The following is a 22,778-nucleotide window of genomic DNA, read 5'->3' as shown; positions in this document are numbered from 1 at the left end:
CCCGCAGCTACTTGCACAGCAGATATTTTTGAATCGACTATGAGAGACAATTGCTTAACTAATTCGGATGGATCGTTAGGAAATACCTCAACCTTGTCTTTGTTCAGTTTGAAGGATGGCATCACGAACTCCCCGACCCTCTTGAATAGGCCTCCACGCTCCTTCTTGAAACCTTGAAGGAACTGCTCCTTCAAGTGCTCTTCAGCGATGAGGTAGGCCTGGCGCTCGTCATCGGTGAGCTCCTCCATGGTCGTCTTGATGACGTTATCGTTGTGGATTTCACCATGAGTACCCATCTTCTTAGAGAAGCTAGATTAGATCAGTTTTAGCAACCAGATTAATCTCTTCCCCAGCGGAGTCGCCAAAAAGTGTGTTGACACAGAATTGCGCCAAACACACTTGAAAGCACTAGCACGCGCGAACGATCGTAAGAACGATCAACACCCGCGAAACCCTGGGCAGGCCGGTCTGACCGGTGCCGCCGACCGCTCTGACCGGTGTAGGCAGGGCTCACTGGAAACCTAGAACAGCGAGCTCGGGAGGGACCCCGTCGGAGCTCGTGAACGAAGGGTTGCTCTGAGGTCGGCAGGCCGCTCAGAACGTCTTCAAACGCCGTGGAGACGAGAGAAGAAAGCAATCTAGGGTTGGAAAAGGCTAGGGTTTGAGAGATAAAAAGTAATGTGATATTTTGATTGATTCGATTGGGAATTACCTCGCCTTAGCCTTTATATTTATAGGCCGGGGAAGACGTACCCCTTCACGAGTAGGATTACAAAGGGACTCTTTACAAAAATCTAATTCTACTCGAACTGTACAGACCAGACCGGCGGTCGGCGCGGCGGCCTCTGCATGTGACAATTTTGGCTGTCAACACCCCCATCCCGACGGCTGGGCCAGCAGCTATCTATAAAGCTCATTAATGTCTAAATTAGATCAATAATTTTTAAAAAGTAGTTCAACATTTAGAAAGAAGAAATTTAACGTTTTTAGAAACACATACATCAACATGTTGAAAAATACTCTATTCAACATTTTTTACGAACTCTTTCAACATCTAAAAAAATAGATACAACATTTATTAAAACCTACATCAACATTTTTTTTCAAAATGCATTGCTTCTTCTCCAGCAGCAGCACAGGAGACGGTGCAATGGAGAGCTGGGCTGGCGGCTGCACTCGAGGCGAGCAAGGCGGCGGTGGAGCGTGCCCCGCACGCCGAGCTAGCAAAGTAGGCAGCGTGGTAGGGCAGGGCCGAGGGGCGCGCAGGGGGGCCATCAGCGATGCGCGGCAAGGCCACGAGAGCAGGCGCGCCAGGCAGGCTGCGACGCGGCAAGGTCGAGGGGCGCCCGGCCACGGCAACGGCCGAAGGAAGCAGGGGAAGATAAGGTTTGGATGAAGAAGATCCAACGAATTTGCACGAATTTCAAATATTGGAATGTGACAGAAAAATCTTCCGAAAGAGATTCCCGCGACACAGCGGACTACAAGTTGAAGGCCCAATAGCAGGTAAAGGCCCATTTCCAAAAAAAATGTACCGCGGAGATTGAGAGATGTAGATCCGGGGTGATTCTTCCGTTCTATTCATTTACTTGACAGATTTACCAAAATGTTTCTTCCATCTCAAAAAAAAAAAGAAAGTTGTACAGAATAGAGAAAAAACAGAATTTCTCTGTACCGACCAAACCCAAATAATACTAATCAGAAAGTCATCTTCTGCCTCATCCATTTTGTCGCCGACCATTTCTCCCCTTTCAGAACGGGGCACCCGCTGTGGATGCTGTTCGGGTCCGTGTTACCATCCAATCCCTGAAACAAGCCGATAGATCAGCATTGGTAGTAGGAGGCCGACATATGTTTCGTGAGAACAGGGTGTTTTGAGGAGAACGGCAGATCTAAAAACTATGCTTTGGTGCAGGGCTACTAAAACCAGAGAACAACACACCATGCTCCAAAAGAGAACAGCATCGCCTTTGTTTGGCTTGACGCACAGTCCTCGGACAATGTTTCCTCCGCAGCTGCACTGACCTTCTCCTGCCTGGAGCAGAGATAAGATGTTGTCCGATATCAGGCCAGCACAAATCACGTGACACATGACTACAGACTACGTGAGGTAAAACTAGAAAGATGAATTGACACAATGTCGGCTAACCTGTGGAAAGTGGGTTTCACCACCTTCAACACCATCAGTCAAATACATAAGCATTGTAGCAACACGCTGCCCCCCACGTTTCAGGTTAAACTGCAGGTATACAATCAACATTGATTCATGTAATCAATAATTAATTGTAACACGAAAGAATAAACTGGTGATTTCACAAGAATCTACATCCTGAAACTTGCCTTATATGTTCAACTTACAGTATCAGAAAAATAATCATGATGTGGCCTATAGTATTGACTTGCTTCATACCTGTAATTATTGAAGTCTGCTCACAACAATAGTTTAAGTGAAAAAACATAGAGAGAAAATTACTATCTCAAAAACCATAGAGTACCTCAATACTTGAATGAGTTCCCCATTTTCTTTAGGTATTTGAGAAAACACAGAAATCCGTTTCTCTATAGCCTACACAAATGTAAAAGATCAAGAATAAGCAATAGGACGAGTAAGGTTAAATTACAGCATTGCAATGCATGTTAGATATCATGCATAGGCAATGCATGTCAGATAATTGAATCACACAACAGAGTACAAGTAAAATATCGCAATTACATGATGCACAAGATAACTAAACCTAACATAATGCCTGCACTAGCCAAAATAAATATAATTTCAATGTGTAATGTGGTGATTATGGAGAACCCATCAGCCATGACAACTGTTGCGTGTGAACGTAAATCTACAATGCAAAGATAGATAAAGCATTTTAAAAAAGATGCATCTTTGTGCTACATGGATTTAAATTACTTTGATATGGATCACCACTAATTTGAGATCAATAATGCTCATAAGTAATTTCTTTTAGTCCGATGTTGCATTTCAGCATAACAGATGGCACTCATTCTATGGCCTAGTTCTTGCATGGATAAAAAATTGGTTAGCTGTGGCAAATGGCATCTATTTGGTTAGATAATTTCTTCAAATTTGATCCCAAAAATTAAAATAGTCCCAAATTATATTATCACAAATCTTGGTTACTTCTAATAGGGTGCATTAGTAACTTAGTGCCAAACTAAAAATAGGAGGCATACTAAACTCATAAATTCAACATCCTAACAGATAGAAGGCAAAGAGTTAAAACGAATCTAGAACTGAATTTAATTCATGACATGTTTTGAAAGATGTAACACTTTTAAGAAATAGATATATTATTTTGCTGTGTACGTCTAGCTCATGAAGAGACCATGACTCTGTCATAATCACCTATCTAACAAATGCTACACCCGTCTTTGTCATTGTCGAAGTATGATAACTAACAGATATATATTATAGATTATTAAAAACTATGTTATGCTACCAAACAAATGCCTTAGTCATACAAAAATTCATTGTTGCAGAAAAAGTAAGTCAAAAGTCCAATACTTCAATACTTATAGTCAAGAGCTATTCACATTTTAATGTTGAGAAACCTGCAGCAAACAGCAAACAGACCTGAATGACTGGAGATTTTCTTTCTTCAGAATTCACGAACATACCAGAACTTGTCCGAACATCACTTTTTACACCCTGGAGATCATAGAAACAGTGACATCATAAATAAAGAAAATATAAGAATCGCACACCCCGGGTTTTAGCCACAAAAAATAAATCCAATGAAATAAAAGTTCCTCAAACAACTCCAGCCTAATAATTGATCTTGTCATGTACACATAGACATGCCATACAGAAATGCATGTCAAAACTAGGACGCAAAAGAACCTGAACTTCACGTCTCCAAAAAAAATAGCATGGCAACATTATAAACAAATACAGCATGATACATGAGTGTTTACTTATAAAATTGAAGGTCTTGTGTACCTTCAATTTTATAAGTAAACACTCATATATCATGGTCATTCTAAGAAATGGAGAGAGATTTGTTCTGATATTTCTAGTTAATACATAATCGTACACTCAAAAGGAGAAGTGTAATTCAACACGATTAAGGGATTGAGATGAAACCTAAAGCTCCCCAAATAGCCAACTAAAAACTAAAAGTTACTAGACTGCTGATTTAACAAAAAACAAAATGTCCAGTTAATACTGGAAGACAAATGCCATGTATTAGAATCGACATACCTTTCCCGTCGTGACGTCCACTACAGTAGAAATTTGGAGTCTTGGTCTAGCAATTGCCATTAGGTAATCACATTCCTACAAATATTATAATTAAACATCTTACCAGAAGAACCAAACACAGAAAAATGAACATCCAAAACAAAGTGATAGGCATTTGCTACAGTGTCTGAAGTCAATAAGTCATAAGACGATAGTTGTAATCAGATAAAGCTCTAATACACTAGAAAGTATATTTTTGAAAAAAAAAAACCTCTAAACTCCAACAGGTCAGAAAAATCATACAAAGAAACATGGAAACTAAAGTTTGTTACCCTGTCAACTGGATTCACAGTTGTGATTATGTCCAATAGGGATTGCTTGGATAGGCACAATTTTGGATCATTTTCCTTGCAAATCCAATGGGATTGAATCTAATTCATGCCTATCCAAATTAGCTCTTACAGAGTTGAAGGAAATTGTAATAGAAAGATGGAGTTGGTTATTCATCATTTTTATCTAAAAAAATATTTTATTCTTCTCAAAAAATCTCCTCACTCTAAAAAAAGATTTAGTAGTTTAAATCTTTGCTTTCTCACAGTATCAGTTTTATCTATTGCCACCGTCAAGAGAGGTTGCAACAGACCCAGGCACATCATTGTACTGTTGCACTTTGTTCCTGCCCAACACACCTCATAGTACCACTCAAGATGCTAATGGTGCGAGAACTGGACCATAACTGCACCAAACCATTTCACTCATATATTGTATATCACACCACACCATTCCAAACCATCATCTTTCAAAACCAAACTAAACCAAACCACGTGCATTATGCAACCAGTGCCTCCACCAGCTAGCTCTGTTTATGCGCGATGCGGGCCTGCAGCTAATGTTCATGTTTAGCTGTGCGTGCTGCAGGCCTATCCAGCTGCACTAATTGGCCAGAACGATCCCTCAGAGGCAACAAATAAACTAGAAAACAAAATCTCAATCCGTACCAAACCAACCCCATTGTGAAAGAAAAACCAAACCAAACCAGACCAATAGATACCTCAGCCCATTTAACACTAAACCAAATGAGCTCAGATAGCAAAATCAAACCGTTGAAACCGGGTGCAGCCCAAACCATTACCAGCTTGAAGTACCACTGGGCTGGAAGTAAATATTGCTGCTCATATGTTAAATATTACTGCCAATTAGCAATCTCCCTAGCTCCATTCTCCAGCAATATATAGCAAGCAAAAGAAACCCCACAACACCATGATTGCCTACTATCAGTTATGCTGCTATGTATGCGTAGTGGCATTGTGCATGATTTTATTTTCTAAGGCTTAGAGGGAAAGAGCCAAACCTCTGAACTAAGAAAATTATAGAAAACAATTATCCTTGGTGTCCAGCTGATAACTTCAGGCTTCACCTAAACATCATAAACAATTTGATTTATGAGAAAAAAAATAAAGTGCTCGATATGTGGATGCTTCACAAATGAGCTAAGAAATTGAACGTCTAGTAAGTGTGAACTGAATTATATTGCAATAGATTATGCAATTATGCTTCATGAGCAAAACAGTAAACACAACTTTAGTCATTCAAAAGACCACAAGTTTTCAAATACTAATATAGCAAATTTCAGAGAATTCAAATACATTTGTGTAGTCACTGAGAAGATAGACAGATAGATTCTCCAGATTAAATCTATTTGATGATTCAGTTTTGTACAGAAAAATAACAGCTTGCTAGACCATGTCCAGCAATTATAACTGATTAGCGAATCCTAGGGTGGGTTGCAAGAAAATAAGCCAAATGAAAACAGTATTTTACACAACATAATTATGGAGAATATAAAACTTATAATACCTTAAACTAAATACCAAAACTTACATATCCAAGACGAAGAACAGCAGCCTCTGGATCATTATCGGCATGCATTAAATCTGCCATGCATAACAAAGAATGTTTCATAACACACATACTCAAACATAAACCTAAATGAAAAATGAATATGTGGAAATAACAGGTATTGAATTCGATGCTATTGAATCGAAACAAAATTAACAGAACTTTCAGCAATGCAAAAATAAGTGAGCAAAGAAAAACAAGCATGTGTTTTGTTGAATGTAACAAATAAAGGGAGGCACACATACGTGAGGGGTCATCCAGCCGATGCAGAAGTGCTAACTGAAGCAAAGAACCTGCATTTGTGATTAAATGGAAGCAAAATGAAACAAAAATATGTTGAAGCAAAACATCTATTACGCACACAATATCTTAAAGCTAATCAAAAATAAGAAACCAGCAATTCTGGAAAACAGATCCATGGTAAGCTAAAATGTAACAATTGGTGTTGATGGCATAGTCTGATCTACATGTAGAACAAGGTCACATTTGACATTTCCATATGAAAATCTGATACAGTTTACTAGAATTTGCTCCATCACCCCATGGTAAAAACTAGGCTTTGCGCATCAAGATAAAAGGTAATTTCTTTTAATCATGCCATGAAAGTGTGCTACAAGAAAACTTAACTACTATGTCAAACACATGAGCACACAGCAGGTTAAGGATCTGACTCACTAGCTCGTCCACTTTGATGACAACTGCCGGCACCCCTGGGCACCGGTAAGCATGTGGGAAAAAAAAAGAGAGAGAGACTGGGGGCGTCCTGCATGCTGAGATGCCCAAAAGTCCAAAACAAGGACGCTTCAACACCAAGTTTAATTTCCCCCCAAAAAAACTAAAGGTGACACCGTAACCGCATCTAATCCGGCCGTTAAAACTATTCCCAGGTCACCTGATCAGGGATTCGGTGGCGCCGTACCCGAAAAATGCGGTTGAAATTCCGCGATTTAGCCCACGCCAACAGCTATTCATTCAAAAAGGTGTCAGATTTAACGAGAACACTGACAGTTCTGTGGCACCGTAGCTGCAGAAACCATACAGCCCGAAGCACGCTCGAGATTCCGCGATCTCCCCATTCCCTCCATCATCCCAAGCTCAAGCTCGAATCCACCAAGTGACTAGATGAGTAACGGCGCCGAAGCTGCCGGTGGGGAGCGAGGCGAGGAAGCTCACCGAGGATCATCCCGAGCGTGACGAAGGTAAGCAGCGGCAGGAGGCGCCGCGCCCGCCACCGCGCCATCCCCGCCGAATCTCGCCGCGCGCGATGCCCACCCGAGGCGCCGACCGCTGCCGACGAGGTGTGCTACGGCGCCTCCTCAGCGCCTGCCCGTGCCGCGGGATCTCGGCGCTCTCTGCTCTTCCCCCCCGGCCGAGAAATCCCGGCGACTCCGGGGAAGCGAAGTCGTCGTGCCGATTGCGAGCTGGTCGGCGTTGGAATCTTGTCGAGTGTTGGAGTGTTGGGTTTCGCGTGTCGTGACTCGTGACTAATGTTCGGTTTGTGACCAATGTCATGAGTACCACTTTTTCAGCTGAAAAACAAACGTGGTTTTTGTTGACACCGAATTTTGATAAATTAGTTGTACTATGAATTACAAAGCAATCGGCTATTTGTATCAACGAAGAAACTGATATTCAATAGCATTGGCCGATGAAGTCGGAGGCCTGGTAGATGGGGATTCACGCATGGAGCCAATTGAAGTAAAAAGCTAACAGGAATTTGCATGCAAGGAGAAGAAATTAGTCAATGCTATGAGAAATAATAAAGTCTCTTGATTAAAGGGGTGTTTATGGACCGGTCGAATGATATTTTTTAATATATTTGGAGGTGAGTGATGTCCATGTGTTTTTCACGTAAAGGAGAAGAGATGCATGTATCGGCAAGCAGGAGTCAAAGTCCCTAGATTGGCTTCCATAATTAACACGTGAGGTTGGCCGAATGTTCAGATAAGAGTTTGGCATGTGCGCCAGATAAATGATTGATTAGAGTAAAGAAAGAAAGAAAATTTGCGTGCAGCAGGAAGGAAGATTCACGTGTAGGCCATGAGCTTTGTACACGGTCATCAGAGGTATATTATTTTGGAGACGTGACGGGACTGGATACACATGCATGGTCAATGGATATCATGATACGTGGCCTGAGGACCGATGATACATCTGTTGGGAAGCCAATCAAAGATCTCTCTTCTCGCGGGCAGGATCGGCAAGGAGATTTATTAGCGAGGATTCTATGTAACGGAAGTTGAGTCCATGTGTATTAGTATTTTCTTTTAATTTAGATTTTTTTTTCTAGCAAGTTTTGTGTGACGTAATCCGCTAGGCTATCTAAACTATAAATATATACCACCATCTATTGTAAAAGTTTTATCACACGATCAACAAAACACATCTACCTTTTCAAGTGCATTTACTTTTCTGCCCTCGGAGTAGTAGGAATATAGCTTTCTGCGAGTTCTTTCGAGTTGATCAAGAATGCCTCACATTCGAGCGACTTGATCTGCTGGTAAGTTTTCGTCTACCGAGTAAATATGAGCTTTAGCTTCCGGGCGCATCGCTGTTACTTCGTTAAGATCTATTCAAAAGTTATCGAATTATATTTAGGCTTTGACTTCCGGGCGTATCACTGTTGTCTCGTCTAAATTAATTCAAAATTTATCGATATCTGCTAGTTCTATAGGTTTTACATGTTGTTTTAGCTTTTATCGATATCTATCCAGCTTGTAATACGTTTGATTGGCTGTTTGTCACATTATTTTATTCAAAACATCATATAGCCGATTAGATCTATTTCAAGTGTTTGTCTGGTAGGATTGTTTTGGTTACACATTCGTAGCCTTTACACTGCTCCTCGTGCACATCGGCTGACCCAGCCGATCGTCTGGTTTAAATCGGTTGACCTATCTGATTTTGTCGCTATCTGTATCGGCAGCGCCTACCGATACAGTCTGCGAGGGATCTTCAGAAATTCAGTCGATACGCCCTCGAATTTAATATTTACTCTATTTCCTTGTCAATTGACAGGTCAGATTGACTAGCACGCTTGGTCTATTTTTTTAGAACTTGGCAAAAGGTGCCTTCGGATTCCAGTGCCTTCAGATTCCTCAATTCTTACGGTTTCTTTCTCATGTGGTGAGTCGAAGCCGTCGTCTTCCGTGAACTCCACAGTGATCCTCGAGTCTGGGTATTTCTTCCAAAAAAAGACGGGTAGCAGGGATAAAAGGGAGAAGAGTAAAACCAATAATTATGTTACAAATCTAGGCAAATTCATATTTAATTCATTCTATAAATATGACGCAAGCAAAAAATGCACGAACATGATATCATATATGTACTTATCAAAGGAATACATCGTCAAAGCCATTATGAATATAAAACTAGTGCTAACGGGCAAGGCAAGACATGTGGAATTTCTCAAATAAAACATGTCGATCATACTGTTTACGCTAATAAAAAAAATTGCAACTTTGATAATAAGATTAGCATACCCAACGGCAGAGCCGGAAGTACCCGAAAGCGACATGATGCTTTGTTGATGTAGTCGCCCCGCTCGATGCAGTGCAGAGATGTTGCAGTGACGACCCCGCTCGGAACAAGACAGAGTTGTCGCTGGGAACAGGAAGGAGTGGTGTCGCGCCGTCACCGGGAACAGAAACAGAAGCGAGTAGTAGTGCCGCCACCGACACTCCCCAAAAACGTGATTGCCATCCTCACCGAAACATAACGGGAAGCTCAGAGTGCTGCTGGATTTGTGGTCGCAAGAAGTAGTACTGAAAGGGCCCCTCTCAGGTTATATCAAAGATGCGCTGTAGGAGACGGAAGGCCACGAGTTTCTAGCGGCACAGGAAGGGACTGGGAGACTGAAAGTGCATCTAGGCCACTAAATTGATTTTGGTGATTCTTGACAATTATAATTTGGGATATAATGCTTTCAATAAGATGTGTGCAGGAATAAATGAAAATAATCAATAAGAAGATGAAAGGAAGGCCCCCAATTCAAACTCAATACATGGTGGATCCTATCGGAGTTTAATTCTAATTTTCGGTTTGAAATTGAGTATAGGACCACCGTACTATCAAGGGGGATGCGTTCGATTAATCTAGGTTGTTAAAGTGCTTCATTTTGAGATGAATTTTATACTTGAGAGACATATTTCACACTCAAAAACACTTGTGCATAGCAATTGTCTGCACAGGCCGGATGATCCGGCCTACACAGCTGAACAGCACTGTCCACAGCCGGATGATCCGGCCGTTGGCCGGATGATCCAGCCCCTGCACTTCTTTGAGCCCGAAACTCTCTGTCCATTTCCGGATGATCTGGCTCTACCCCGGATGATCCGGACCTTAAACTTTCTGAACGCTTCTTTTGCCTAAAATTAAAAGAATTTTGAGTGACTCCGGATGATCCAGACCTGAGAGTTTTTTAGTGTGTTTTAGCCTATTCTGTTACCCACCCGGATGATCCGAGATTACACCGGATGATCCGGAACTCACAGAAAACACACATAACGGTCACATGCGGGGGTGGGGCTATAAATACCCCTTCACCCCCCCCCCCCTCTTTACCTCTCTCTTCTCTCCCGACCAACCCAGCTCCAAAAGCATTCATTCACTCACTCTCCTCCATCCAAAAGCTAGATTCTTGCAAAGATTCACCTAGGGATTAAGAGAAAGTGAGATTTGGGAGTTGGTTTGTGAGCATCTCACGAGCTTTCACTTGTTCATCTCCAGAAGCACTTGAAGTAACCTCGATTCGTCGATTCGCGTTCTTTACTCTTGGAGCTTTGCTCCTAGACGGTTAGAGGTGCCGGTGAGCTCCCATTCCTTTATGGTTGAGCCTCCGGAAGTTTGTATTTTCCCTCTCTTCGTGAGAACAATAGTAAGTGACTCAATCCTCTTACGTGGTTGATTGGGCGATGAAAAAGGGTTATAGGGCAACCCTGCTCTTTGTGAGTCCCTCAATGGAGACGTAGCTCCTTCGTGGAGTGAACTTCGGGATAAATCTTGTGTCTCCTTTACTTTTGTTCTTCATATTGTTCTTCATATAGTTCTTGAGCTCATTTTGGTCCGATCTACTTTTTTGTAGCATATCTCTTATGTAGATCAAGTTTGCAGGCTTGATTACTTCATTTGTCAACTTTCTATTCAAAGAGATTCGTCAAAACCTAAGTAGATTTCAAATCTCGTACAAGATTCCTTTCGCCTGTCGGATCATCCGACCCTACGTAGGATCATCCGGACTTGGGAAGTCCGGAAGATCCGACATAAGGCCAGATCATCCGGGCCTGACGTTTTTACTGCCAAGTTTTTCAGGAAAATTTTGAACAGGCCTATTCACCCACCTGTAGGCCTAGTGTCGATCCTTTCAGAGACAGAAACTCCCGTAAGTCCAACTCGAGTGGCGGAAACAAGAAACTCCAGTAACTTCCAACTCAGGTTGAATGAGTGACAAAAGTGGAGCCATGCTCGCCTCGCCAAGGGCCGGGCGGCGGCTCGCGCGCGTGTGGCAGCCAGCTATTCTTTTCTCAACTTCTCAATTTAACCTGTCCAAGACCAATCATTTAAGTTGAGTCAACCTTTATTAAATATCTCGTACGGTACTAAACCATTTATTGGACCATAGAGTTTTATTTATTTTTTAAATATTAATGGGCCAAGCCCAATATATCTAACAAATTATACTATACAAGCATGATCAAATATAACATGAAGCGAAGTTAGAAGGATTTTGAGTTAACACGCATGTAAGCAACACTTCTAATTTACGATCGTCAGTTCATAGCACCTACTAAGTATGTTAACACCTCCTTCTCATTGAGCAAATCCAAACAAACCTCTAAATTCAATTCAAGAAGAACTAACCACTCGGAGCACCACTAATCACGACAAAGTCAAAAGTCCTCTTGAAGCATCTTCAATTAATCCCATTTTCCAATCCAACCACTATATTAGAAACATTTTGTATAAAAATTATGCTCCAGCAACAATTATTGGGGCAAATCAATAATTCACCCTAAGTCTCCTCTATTAGACATAATATTTACAATGCAGTTAGCTTCAGATAAGATTATTGGGAACCGCAAAACCAACTTTCCCAATAACCATGATTGGGACATCCCGTTAGCTCATTATTGGAAAATATTTATTGAGTAACTATTGGAGATGCTCTTAGCTGTTAGAACGTTCATTATGAGTTATGCACTCTAAAGTGGTTGCACATTTTTTTACTACGAGTCATCTTCCTTGTTTTTTAGGTAGGAATGAAAATGGACGAGAAAGGATAGCCGAAAGAGGATGGAGATCAGGATGGGATATATCTTCTATCTATAATATAAAAGTTGAAATAATTGAAAATTTTCCACTAAAATTAGATTTATCGTACCCCTAACGGATCGGAGGTCCCACTTGTCATGCCAAAAGTTTGATGAAAAAAGGTGTAGACTCACGGAATTGATAGAAGAAAAATATTTCCACCAAAATCCTAATACTTTTTACACCAAGCATTCATCTACGCAACTCTTATACCTGCATATTACTTTTCTTTGACACACACTCTAATTGCCTTTGCACATGCACTCAACCATAATTCGCGTTGTTATTTGTTTTGGTAGGATAATAATTGACATCATTGTTTTATGGAAGGAAAAGAAAGATGTTGCTTGATGAAAGGAAAATTAAGTACGTTTTTGTGGCACGTACATCTCCACTAGTGGGTATATATAAAGGGATAAATATCCCGGAAATGGACAGGAACCGAAAACCTATGCACCGAGATAACATGTTACAAAATCAATGTTGGCCTAAACGTTAAACGGTGAATGGTCGATAACCCATCGTTTAGCAAAAATTCTGTATACATGGCCGTTTAAATGACCTTTTAAACGTTCGAATCAGTTTTGCATGACTTTACACCACTAATCGGTCTACACGATTATTCATCGAGTAGCACTTACACGACGTGTAAACGATGTAAACAGCCGTATACGTAAACAGTACAAAACATAACCGCACATTAGTAGGCAGTAGCAGTGCAGGACAACACTGCACTAGCAGCAGGCCAGCACATGAGCACAGGCAGCTGGGCACGATGCACACCGCGCTGCATCCAACAGACTTGCATATAAAAAATTATTACAAGGTGATTAGAAAGCAACACTCGCAAGTCCAGGAGACTAGCAAGCGGACTGGCCAGCATTGCTACTGTAAGATATACAGTCGCTCCATCTCTGAACCATTCCAGGGGTCAACAGCGGTTAGGATTAGAACATATTTCTTCACAACCCCCAACTGAGAATTGGTACCTAGTGGAGGTATACTGGTAGCTTGGCGACATGAATTATGACCGGCCACTGCCACCAGATAACTTCAGTCTGTCAGTGGAGTTCTCCCCGGCCAACTCGCAAGCCTAACGGCTTACATGTGTGTATGGTCCCTAAAGCAATGGTAATAATGTTCTATTCATTCAAGAGCTTCAGGACTGTGAGAACTGCTTATCCCGGGATGCTAGGGAACTTCAACTTAATTGTGAGTGCTGAGGATAAGAAGAGTGGGACCATCAACAGAGCAATGATGGGAAGGTTTCGCCGCTTGATTAGTGACTTAGAGTTAAAAGTTTTGCTCCTTCTCGTTCGCAAATACACATGGTCAAATCACCAGGGTTCGCCGACACTAGTCAAACTTGACAGACTGCTTTGTTCAGCGGATTGGGAGCAGTTGTTTCCTAACTACCTACTACAAAGTTGCGCTACATATAACACGGAACATGATGAGGGCATGACACCTTCGGATACGACCATTGATTATAAAGTAAGCTCGTTCCAAATAAATTTATCATGTGGATTTGAGAATAAATTACTACCTAATGATTTAATTATTGTTAGAAATCATGGAGATGATGAGGAGGATGTTGGAGAGGAGTTTGGAGGCGTGGTGGACCAGCAAGGACAGCCAAGCCGAGTTGGAAGCCCAATCCAAGTCGAGTTCGAGTCTGCTTCGGAGTCCAGGAGCAGCCCGCACCAAAATCAACACCCAGGCCGCATACGGAGTCCGTTTTGGATGCTCTTTATATGGATGGAAAGATAATTTCAAGAAGCTTCCAATGGCACTAGTTTGAGGCCCAAATTCATTCGGAGTCGACAGCAATTGACAAAACAATATGATGTCCAGAATATGTCAGGGCGCTGCGCCGCCGTCTTTTGGGCTGTTGACCCGTGTACCATGTTGGCCCAACTGGTGGACGCCCCCTTGGCCTCCACCAGCAACCCTAGGACCTCCCTTAGGATATAAAATCAGTAGCCGCTGTCTTTTAGACTTGGGTTTTGTTTAGTCTTGAGTTTTCCTTTGAGGAACAGACATTGCATCGTTGTATCTGTGGCAACAAGTCCTTATACATTGATCCAGGGCCCCCGTTCTTGATCTCCTCCACTATGTCGATTAGTCCTTTGGAATCGAGTTCTTGAACCCCACTTTGATTCGCTTCATCCATATTTGCAATATCAGATTGCGTTGTTTACATCTTCTTGCCTGTGTTCTTCGATTCGCTTGCAGGAAAAGCCTTCTCGGCTAGGTCAATCAAGTTGTGCTTGGTTGATAACCAATGGAGTAGTGATGTAACGGTTGCTTGACTTCAAATCGTGCTGATTAGAAGCTGGATCGCCAACATCACACACTCCACCAATCGAGTTTACCTCTACCTCTCGGAAGATCGGGCCTAATCTACATCAGAACATGCCCTCTTCTCCTTAGATTTAATGATGTCCACTTCGGAAAGGCTAGATTTCATTTTGAAGCTTTTTGGACAAGTCTGGAAGGCTTTCAAGAAGTAGTTGCAAGGGCTTGGACATATGAACCAGCTTCTCAATGCCCATTTGACATCTTGGCAACAAAATTCAGAGCAACAGTAAAAAAATCTTCAGAGCTGGAGCCAAAAGAAAGTTGACCACATTAACTCACAACTAGCACTGGCCAAGGAAGTCCTCCATCATTTGGAAATAGCACAAGATTCTCGTGGTTTATCCAGGCTTGAATTGTAGCTAAAGAACAAGCTCAAGCCGCATTGTTTGGCTCTTTCATCCCTGCAGCGCACCACTGCAAGAAATAGATCTCGCATCAGTTAGCTTAAGGAAGGTGACGCCAATATAACCCTGTTCCATGCACAGGCTCATCACCATACGAGAAAAAACTTCATTGCTAAGCTCACCACTATCGATGGGACAATTCTCACCAAACACAATAAGAAGGAGCAGAATATTTTTGAGTTCTACAACAATCTGTTGTCCAAGAGTTGTGCAAGAGTATTGACAGAGAAGTGACAATTAATCTTTTAGAACTAGGCATGCCAAGTATTGCCCTTCATGACCTTGAAGCACATTTTTCAGAAGAATAAGTTTGGAAAACAATCAGGTTACTGACTTCTGACAAAGCTCCTAGTCCCAATGGTTTTAAAGACAAATTTTACAAAGTGCGTTGGCAGATTATAAAGCAGGACATAATGGCTGCAATTTAAGCTATTTGAAGCAGAAAATTTGCTAACTTTGAGCTCCTAAACTCAGCCTTTGTCACTCTCTTACCTAAGAAAGAGGATGCCTCTAGCATCAAAGTTTTCAGGCCCATCAGTTTGGTGCACTCTTTTGCCAAACTTGTAACAAAAATTCTTGCCAACAGACTTGCTGGTTCTCTAGATAAGCCGATTTCTCCCAACCAGAGCACTTAGATCAAAGGATGCTTTATTCTAGAAAACTTTATGTTGGTCCACCATGCTACAAAATTCCTACAACAACAGAAACATGCTCGTATTCTTCTCAAACTAGGATATCAACAAAGCTTTTGACTCGGTTTCATGGCCTTTCCTCTTGGAAGTATTCAAATAGTTGGGTTTTGGACCAATTTGGTGTGATACCATAAGTGGGCCGCTTGGTACATCCTCCACTTAGGTACTACTTAATGGCTCTCTAGGAGAAAGAATACACCATCACCGCGGGGGGGGGGGCATTGTCACCCATGCTTTTCATCCTAATCATGGATGTGCTTTGTCATTTAATAAAGAAAGCTGCAGATGAGCATATGTTACAACTACTTGCCAGAAGGGTATTGCAACATAGGAACTCCTTATATGCAGATGATGTGGTGCTTTTCTTGAGGCCTTCGGCTAGTGATACTGAAATTACTCTTAGGGATGAAAAAAAATCAAGAACGGTCGAAAGCGGTATTACAATACAGAAAATGAAAGCGGTCGGGTCGGAATTTTTCCGGATTTATGGAATTAATAAAATCAAATATGGTAAAAGATGATATAAAATTAATTATAAATAACAACTTTATATTTTTCTAAAAATGGGAACAATTGGGAATGGTAGCATAATACGGAAAAATGATATCGGTCGGTACATGATTTTCTCATCCCACTTTCATCTCTAATTACATCGGATATCCTACAACTCTTTGGTAATGCTTCTAGGCACACAAAAAACCTCCAAAAAAATAGTGTTCTCCCCATATAGTGTATTAAATATGACAAAGCATTCTTGCACGAATCCCTGCCTTGTATGTATCTGGGAGTTCCTCTCTCTCCTCACAAGATCACTAAAGCACAAGCATAGCCCATTGTTGAAAAAGTAGCCGATAGACTTCCAAGTTGGAAGGCTGATTTGCCTACTAAAGCTGGTAGATTGATTATAGTATAGTATGTGCTCACCAAAATGATCATCTACATTCTCTTGGCACTCCAGCTACCACCTTGTGTTTTAAAGGCAATTGACAAGCTAAGAAGAGGTTTTTTGTGGAAAGTCAGAAAAGATGCTAGAGGAGGGTATTGTCTGCTTGCTTGCCCAAAGATCACAAGACTAGTTTTTTTTGGAGGGGGTGGGCTTGGCATCTCTGATCTCCAAAACTTAGGGTGGGCCCTGAAACTCAGGTAGTTGTGGTTTGCAGAAAATAGAGCTTCAAAAGGCATGGGCTTTCTTCCCCATCCAAGCCCAGGTCCAGTCCTTCTTTGCAACGGCTGTTAAAATAGTAATTGGAAATGGAAAAAATACTCATTTTTGGATAGATAACTAGCTATTTGTTAAGAGCTTAAACAAGCCCCGCCACATTTATTCAGTGCAATAGTTTATGATGTTGTCATTGGTGGAAGATGGATTTCAGATATTAGTGGAGCATTAAGTGTGCAGGTTCTGATAGAATACCTTCACATGTTGGTGCTTCTTTCCAATGTTGAGCCACAACCAAAGGTGGAGGGCATACATATTTGAAAGTTCACAACTTCTAGAGTATAATCCACCAAATCAGCTTATTATGATGCTTTATTCATTGGAGCCACTCAGTTTGATTCATGGAATTGCAAGTTATTCATGTGGACTGTAGCTCATAATCAGTGTTTGACAGCAGATAGACTTGCTAAAAGAGGGCTTAACCACCCACCGAAATTCCCACTTTGTGGTCAGGATGGAGAAACAATTGATCACCTATTGGTTTTTTGTGTTTTCACCCGGTAGTTTTGGTTCAACATCCTACAACTGTTTGGGCTGCAAATTATTGCGCCACAGGTAGATGATCACTATTTTATTGACTGGTGGGCAGGTGCAAGCAGCAGGTTCTCTGGTCAGGTTAAAAAGGGAGTTAATCTCATTATTATCTTGGGGTCTTGGTTAGTTTGGAATCACCGTAACTACTATGTGTTTGATGGGGGAGCCCCTAATCTATCCCGGGTCATGACAGCCTTTAGAGAAGATGTCCATCAGTGGTATGTAGCAGGGGCTCGAGGAGTTTCATATTTCCTTGCCCTAGCTCCTACCTCCTAGCTGCTCTGGGCCGGTGGTGTGGTCTGGTCCCATAGTAGTAGTTTTTGCATAAGAGAGAAAAAAAACTAGTTTTGGGTGTGTTACTGGCCCTTTATTCCTGTAATATACTTTTTGTTTTCGGGGCTCTTTCCCTCCTTTTTATCTTCTTAATATGTTGTTGCGCAGCTCTCCTGCGCGTTTTAGTAAAAAAATATTATTGGTCAAAGATGAAAATATTTGACTTTGACCAAATCTAAAAGTTGTTATAATTTGGGACGAATATAGTAACAGATTTCCTCCACAGGACAAACATTCAACTATTGACAAGGTAATCAATTTTCAAACAGTGCACCGATGTTTTCTGCTACAAGTTCATACATTCCATCGGTGGCAGTGGCTTTAGTTTGATCGAGGGATCAAACATGACATATTCACTACCATCTAGTAAGATTTTACATATACTGTAGTACGTACCATCAAGATCAATTTGGTTCACACACAAGATAATCAATTTGGTTCACACACAAGATAAAGGTCTGACACACTTGGCAAAATTTCTTCCTCACGGGGTAACTGCAGACAGCTTTATCTTTAATTTCCTGATCTTATTGTGCTCAATACTCGTATCTATGCTCCTCCCGCCTTTTATGCAATGCTGCCAGATACTTTTTCCTGTAATTATACCACCATTGGAATGAGAATATATGTTACAGAAGTGGAGTACACTAACATTTATCTTCTTTAGAGTAATCCAACTTTGTGGCCTTCTTTTCTTTTTTAAATGAAACTTGGCCATGTAATTTCAAATTAATTCTGTTGTGAAAATACAATTATATAATAAGAGAAATTTTACAATAATTAAAAAAATAGAAGCCGTCCATCTGATAAAATCCTACGTAGGGTGGTGAAGGTAGGAAGCACCCAGAAGTGTCTAGGGTAAAGTACCTGGTACTTCCAAAATGTGGGACCAAGTACCAAAAAGTGGGATTGAATACTAATTTAATTTAATTTTTGTAAATACTTTCCATAGATCAATGGCTAGAAAAAAATTCAAGGTAAAAGTAGCTGAAAGTATCTTCTGGTACTTTACCATCATTGTAAAAGAGCTCAATAATAAAACAGACATAGAAAAGCAGTTACCAAATTATATATATATCGTACCCTTGCAAAATAATAAATATAAAGATGACCATGAAAACTCTGAATAAACCAGAAAAAGAAAAATATAAGTAGAACAAAACCACTGATTATATTGAATCAATAATCTGACAGCTTGGAGAAAATAATTAGCAATTCGTGGATTAAATTAAGTGAAAACCACAGGGTTGCACATGCACATACAGTATTTACAATTTTTGGTCGGTGACCCATTGGTCTAAGGTACCTTGCAGGGAGATGGTCATGAGGACGATTGTATGCTGTCCAGTCAGGGCCTCCTGAAAACAGTCGCATCGCCTGTAATAATAACCCAACGAAATTAAATTATGAAGCAAGAAAATCTTATTATTATAGCAGTGATTCATTTAGCTCAACTGCACTGCTAAGCATAAGCTAATTAAGACAACAGGAAAGAGACCTTGTGTGTCTTAGCAAAGCACAGACCTTAATGTAATTGTTGGTGTCCAACGTGAACCTATGATAGATGCCCGCCGGCACGACGATAAGTCCTCCCTTCCTCACCGACACCCGAACCCAGCGGTCCTCTTCATCCCTCACGTCAAAGTACCCTTCATGTCATGAAAAAAGATCCCGACATATGTTCCAAGTGCAAGCATACAAATGCATCAGCGATGTACACACTAGGATCAAAGAGGAGATAGATACAATTTTACTTGTACTCATACCACTGCCCTCAAGACAATAGCGAACTTCCTCGTCGATGTGGAGATGCTCTTCGAAGAATCTCTTGATCATCGGTTCGTAGTTTGGCATTTTCTCTGGAGTTAATGTTACAATGTCCTAAACAAATTATATGCCATCAACATGGTCGCAATCGGTAATCGGTCTGCCTATTTTGTAGTACACAGTTTTGCCTTAGTATTTTTCGCTACCATGATAAAAAAATAATAGCATTGGAATTCATCAACGTCAGATACTTCATATAATAGTAATCATGTCACGCCCACCAATACAGTAAGTTAAATCTGACCTTTCAGCAATGAATCCTTAAAAAAATATTGAGCTTCTAGGTTTCTACCCTTTAATTTGTTTGAGAAAGATAAAATTGGCTAGCACGTAAGCAACCTTTATTTTCATCAGTAAGTTGACCTAGTGAGAAGACTGACCATGTGCAAGTAGCCCCTCTGGCCACGGATCATTGTAAGGTTCTCATCATTCTCATGGTTATCTGCATCTAGCCGCATGATTCCAAGGTCTGCATTATATTCATACAGAAAGCACAATGGCATAAGCTCTTAGAAAAGAACTGAAACATGTCGTTCTTCCTAGTATGTACACCAAAAGATTTTCCGCTTATTCTAAAGAAAAAATACATGCATTTGGAGTACCAAGTAATTTTGCAAGAGGAACTGGAACATCAGGCTGCCGGCGGTGCGGAAGCCTCTGGTCTTCCTCCTCGGTGGTGTCATCCATGTACCATGCTTGGACAACGTCGTCCACGCCATTCTGTTAATTATTAGCGTATATGCAATGAGATGTAAGTAGCGCCAATAGATTGCGCATATTGCACACAAGTGTGCAGTATAACAAAAATTTTTTTTTTGCGAAAGGAGAGTATAACAATTGAAGAATAATGTTTCAAGTGTAGAAGAAATGATGTGTCAAATAAGCGCCAATTATTAGACGGGCAGGAAAATATAGGTAAAAACCAAATTCAAAACATTATAACTTGAACAATGAAGCACGCTTAGAGAAGACGTTAATGAGATGTGGCATGGTCATGGTGATACTCCGACTAAGCAACATCATAATTTGAGAAGCAGAGAGTGCCAAGTACCAGGATATCATGCGCGGAGTCACCATGGAAGGACATGATGCTTGGGAATCCCAATCCCTGGCCGAACTGCAGCTCATCTTGAACAAAGCTCTCAACGCTATTGTCAGCACGCACCTCTCGTGTCTGTGACACCAACACCAGAAGGGCTAGGAGAAGGAATTTTGTGAGGAGAGGCCTCTTGTTCACCATTTCTTCGAGATCTACCGATTTTGCGCGTCAATTTGGATTATTTCTATATGAAACTACATGGAAGTGGAATGCATATATATAGACAGATCGATGCGGGGGAGGGTTGAGAGAGACAGAAAGAGTAATGGTGTGGATATGTACATTGACTTGACGAGATGCGCTTCTACGAGGTCCTTGTTAACCATAAGCATTGGCTTGGCTAGGCTTTGAGCAGTGCACTGAAGGTGGCCAATGTTGAAAGAAGAGTCCTACGCACATGAGCGCGTATTATGCAGATGCAAGTGGTTACTGGTTAGTATTACTAAGCATCTAGTTGGCATTTCTTATTGGGTAAATGATTGGCAGCTGATGTGCACTATGGTCACATGGTAGCTGCTGGCTGCAAGTACCAAGTAGGAAGGCATGCACATTGGAGGGAGGTAATTTTGTAAAGGGAGGTATGGACTCTAGTGCTATTTTTTCATTTGCCCTTTTTGGCTGGATATTTTAGGAAACTGTCCTTACTAGGATCGGATCATGATAATAAGAAAATGCAATGATGTATTAGAGTGTAACTTGTTGCATTTCTCTAGGACTTGTGTCTGTATCTGGTTAGATTATTCTTTGTGATGGAATCTGCCTATTTGAGTTTGAGTTAGCCGCTCAGCATGAGTGCTCATATGTTTTTAATTTATTTGAGAAAGTGATGGCGATATTCTTTCAATGCATCAGTATATATATTTATAAGTCTTTGTAATACAACATTAGAGTTATATGAAGCATGTTTCGGTGATTGAAAAGGTACCAGGAGGTACCGGAAGCACCTTTCCTATTTTGGTATGGGTCCCATCTATTTTGGTACTGATCGGTACTTTTTCTAGCTACCTCTTATGTCTCAGCCATCCATTTGAGCCTGATGTACGATCCTCATTTGTACCAACCATTAATTGTAAAATTTCTCTAGAGTTATAAACAACACGGCATGCTTTCGACGATCAAAATCATCCTAATCCTGGGTACACTGGATCGAGTCCATTCTTAAATCCTGCATCCTCAAAAGATCTACTAGAAGATCTTTTAACAAAAAGAAAATGTTAAAGATTGTTCCCATTGGACATTTGATAATTGGCCTCGCAGTGCAAGTTACCCCTTTCTCACTGACCTGGACCTCCAACCACCAGCATTTTGATTGCGTCGCTAGCTTGGTGGGTATGGTGGGCGCCAAATTAGAAACAGTAATTGTTACCAAAGGTTATATAAATTTTTTAAAAAGTTCATGACATATATGACCAAGAAATGCATTTTTATTTTGACGAATGGAGAGTGAGAGTCGGGCGATTGAGCACTATATATTCGATCTACTCCAGAAACTGCCCATTTTTTATGTGGCTCTGATGAGTGGATTTTGGCTGATGTATATTTTTTTATCACCACAATTGGAGAGTTGCTACATTTTTTTATGTTGTTATTCACTCTGCAAACGGTGTGGGTTCAAATGGGTTTAATGGGTTGGGTTTTAATATAAAGTGTATTTAGCTGGGTTAAAATGGGTTGTATTAGGTAATGGGGTGGGGTGGAGCAGGTTCTATATAAATGCGGGTTGGAGTGGGTTGAAATGGATCCTTTGTGCAGAGCCGGACCCTGAAAATAAAATCTCGCGTTCACACTATAAACTTTTATCGAAATTGACCTAAATTTGTTGTTGATCACTCAGTATAACTGTCAGCTACTCTGTGCCAAACAGTGTGGCTAGACCTACACATGGACCATATGTCAATAGCCG

The 22,778-nt window shown here is 41.0% G+C and overlaps 2 protein-coding genes across 2 annotated transcripts; both read right to left on the bottom strand.

Moving 5' to 3' along the window:
• Nucleotides 1-1,543: 1,543 nt before the first annotated feature.
• Nucleotides 1,544-7,562, bottom strand: LOC120640573 (prolyl 4-hydroxylase 1). Its single transcript, XM_039916442.1, has 11 exons — nt 7,271-7,562; nt 6,343-6,390; nt 6,080-6,132; nt 5,550-5,615; nt 4,220-4,294; nt 3,593-3,667; nt 2,496-2,566; nt 2,359-2,410; nt 2,150-2,239; nt 1,943-2,035; nt 1,544-1,806 (listed from the first exon to the last, which is right to left on the bottom strand). Exons 1-11 carry the CDS (start codon nt 7,335-7,337, stop codon nt 1,699-1,701), a joined length of 798 nt encoding a protein of 265 aa, XP_039772376.1. The 5' UTR covers nt 7,338-7,562; the 3' UTR covers nt 1,544-1,698.
• Nucleotides 7,563-18,183: 10,621 nt separating this feature from the next.
• On the bottom strand, nt 18,184-21,157 carry LOC120640572 (1,2-dihydroxy-3-keto-5-methylthiopentene dioxygenase 3-like). Its single transcript, XM_039916441.1, has 7 exons — nt 20,828-21,157; nt 20,379-20,496; nt 20,157-20,245; nt 19,716-19,830; nt 19,474-19,598; nt 19,256-19,326; nt 18,184-18,543 (listed from the first exon to the last, which is right to left on the bottom strand). The coding sequence occupies exons 1-7, from the start codon at nt 21,014-21,016 to the stop codon at nt 18,486-18,488; spliced, it is 765 nt and encodes a 254-aa protein (XP_039772375.1). The 5' UTR covers nt 21,017-21,157; the 3' UTR covers nt 18,184-18,485.
• Nucleotides 21,158-22,778: the final 1,621 nt, after the last annotated feature.

Source organism: Panicum virgatum, chromosome 7K (assembly GCF_016808335.1).
Source record: "Panicum virgatum strain AP13 chromosome 7K, P.virgatum_v5, whole genome shotgun sequence".
Taxonomy (NCBI): domain Eukaryota; kingdom Viridiplantae; phylum Streptophyta; class Magnoliopsida; order Poales; family Poaceae; genus Panicum; species Panicum virgatum.
Note: the sequence above shows the minus strand (reverse complement) of the source record. Positions and strands in the feature narration are given on the sequence as shown.

Bases quoted from the DNA above. Each gene is read 5' to 3' on its own strand.
- LOC120640573 (XM_039916442.1), bottom strand. From the start codon at position 7,337: ATGGCGCGGTGGCGGGCGCGGCGCCTCCTGCCGCTGCTTACCTTCGTC. The intron at 3,668-4,219 runs GTATGTCGATTC...TATGATCTCCAG, and splicing joins TGGACGTCACGACGGGAAAG to GGTGTAAAAAGTGATGTTCG. The intron at 2,240-2,358 runs GTAAGTTGAACA...GTATACCTGCAG, and splicing joins ATGATTATTTTTCTGATACT to TTTAACCTGAAACGTGGGGG.
- LOC120640572 (XM_039916441.1), bottom strand. From the start codon at position 21,016: ATGGTGAACAAGAGGCCTCTCCTCACAAAATTCCTTCTCCTAGCCCTT. The intron at 20,246-20,378 runs GTACTCCAAATG...AATATAATGCAG, and splicing joins TCCTCTTGCAAAATTACTTG to ACCTTGGAATCATGCGGCTA. The intron at 19,599-19,715 runs GTATGAGTACAA...CATGACATGAAG, and splicing joins CTATTGTCTTGAGGGCAGTG to GGTACTTTGACGTGAGGGAT.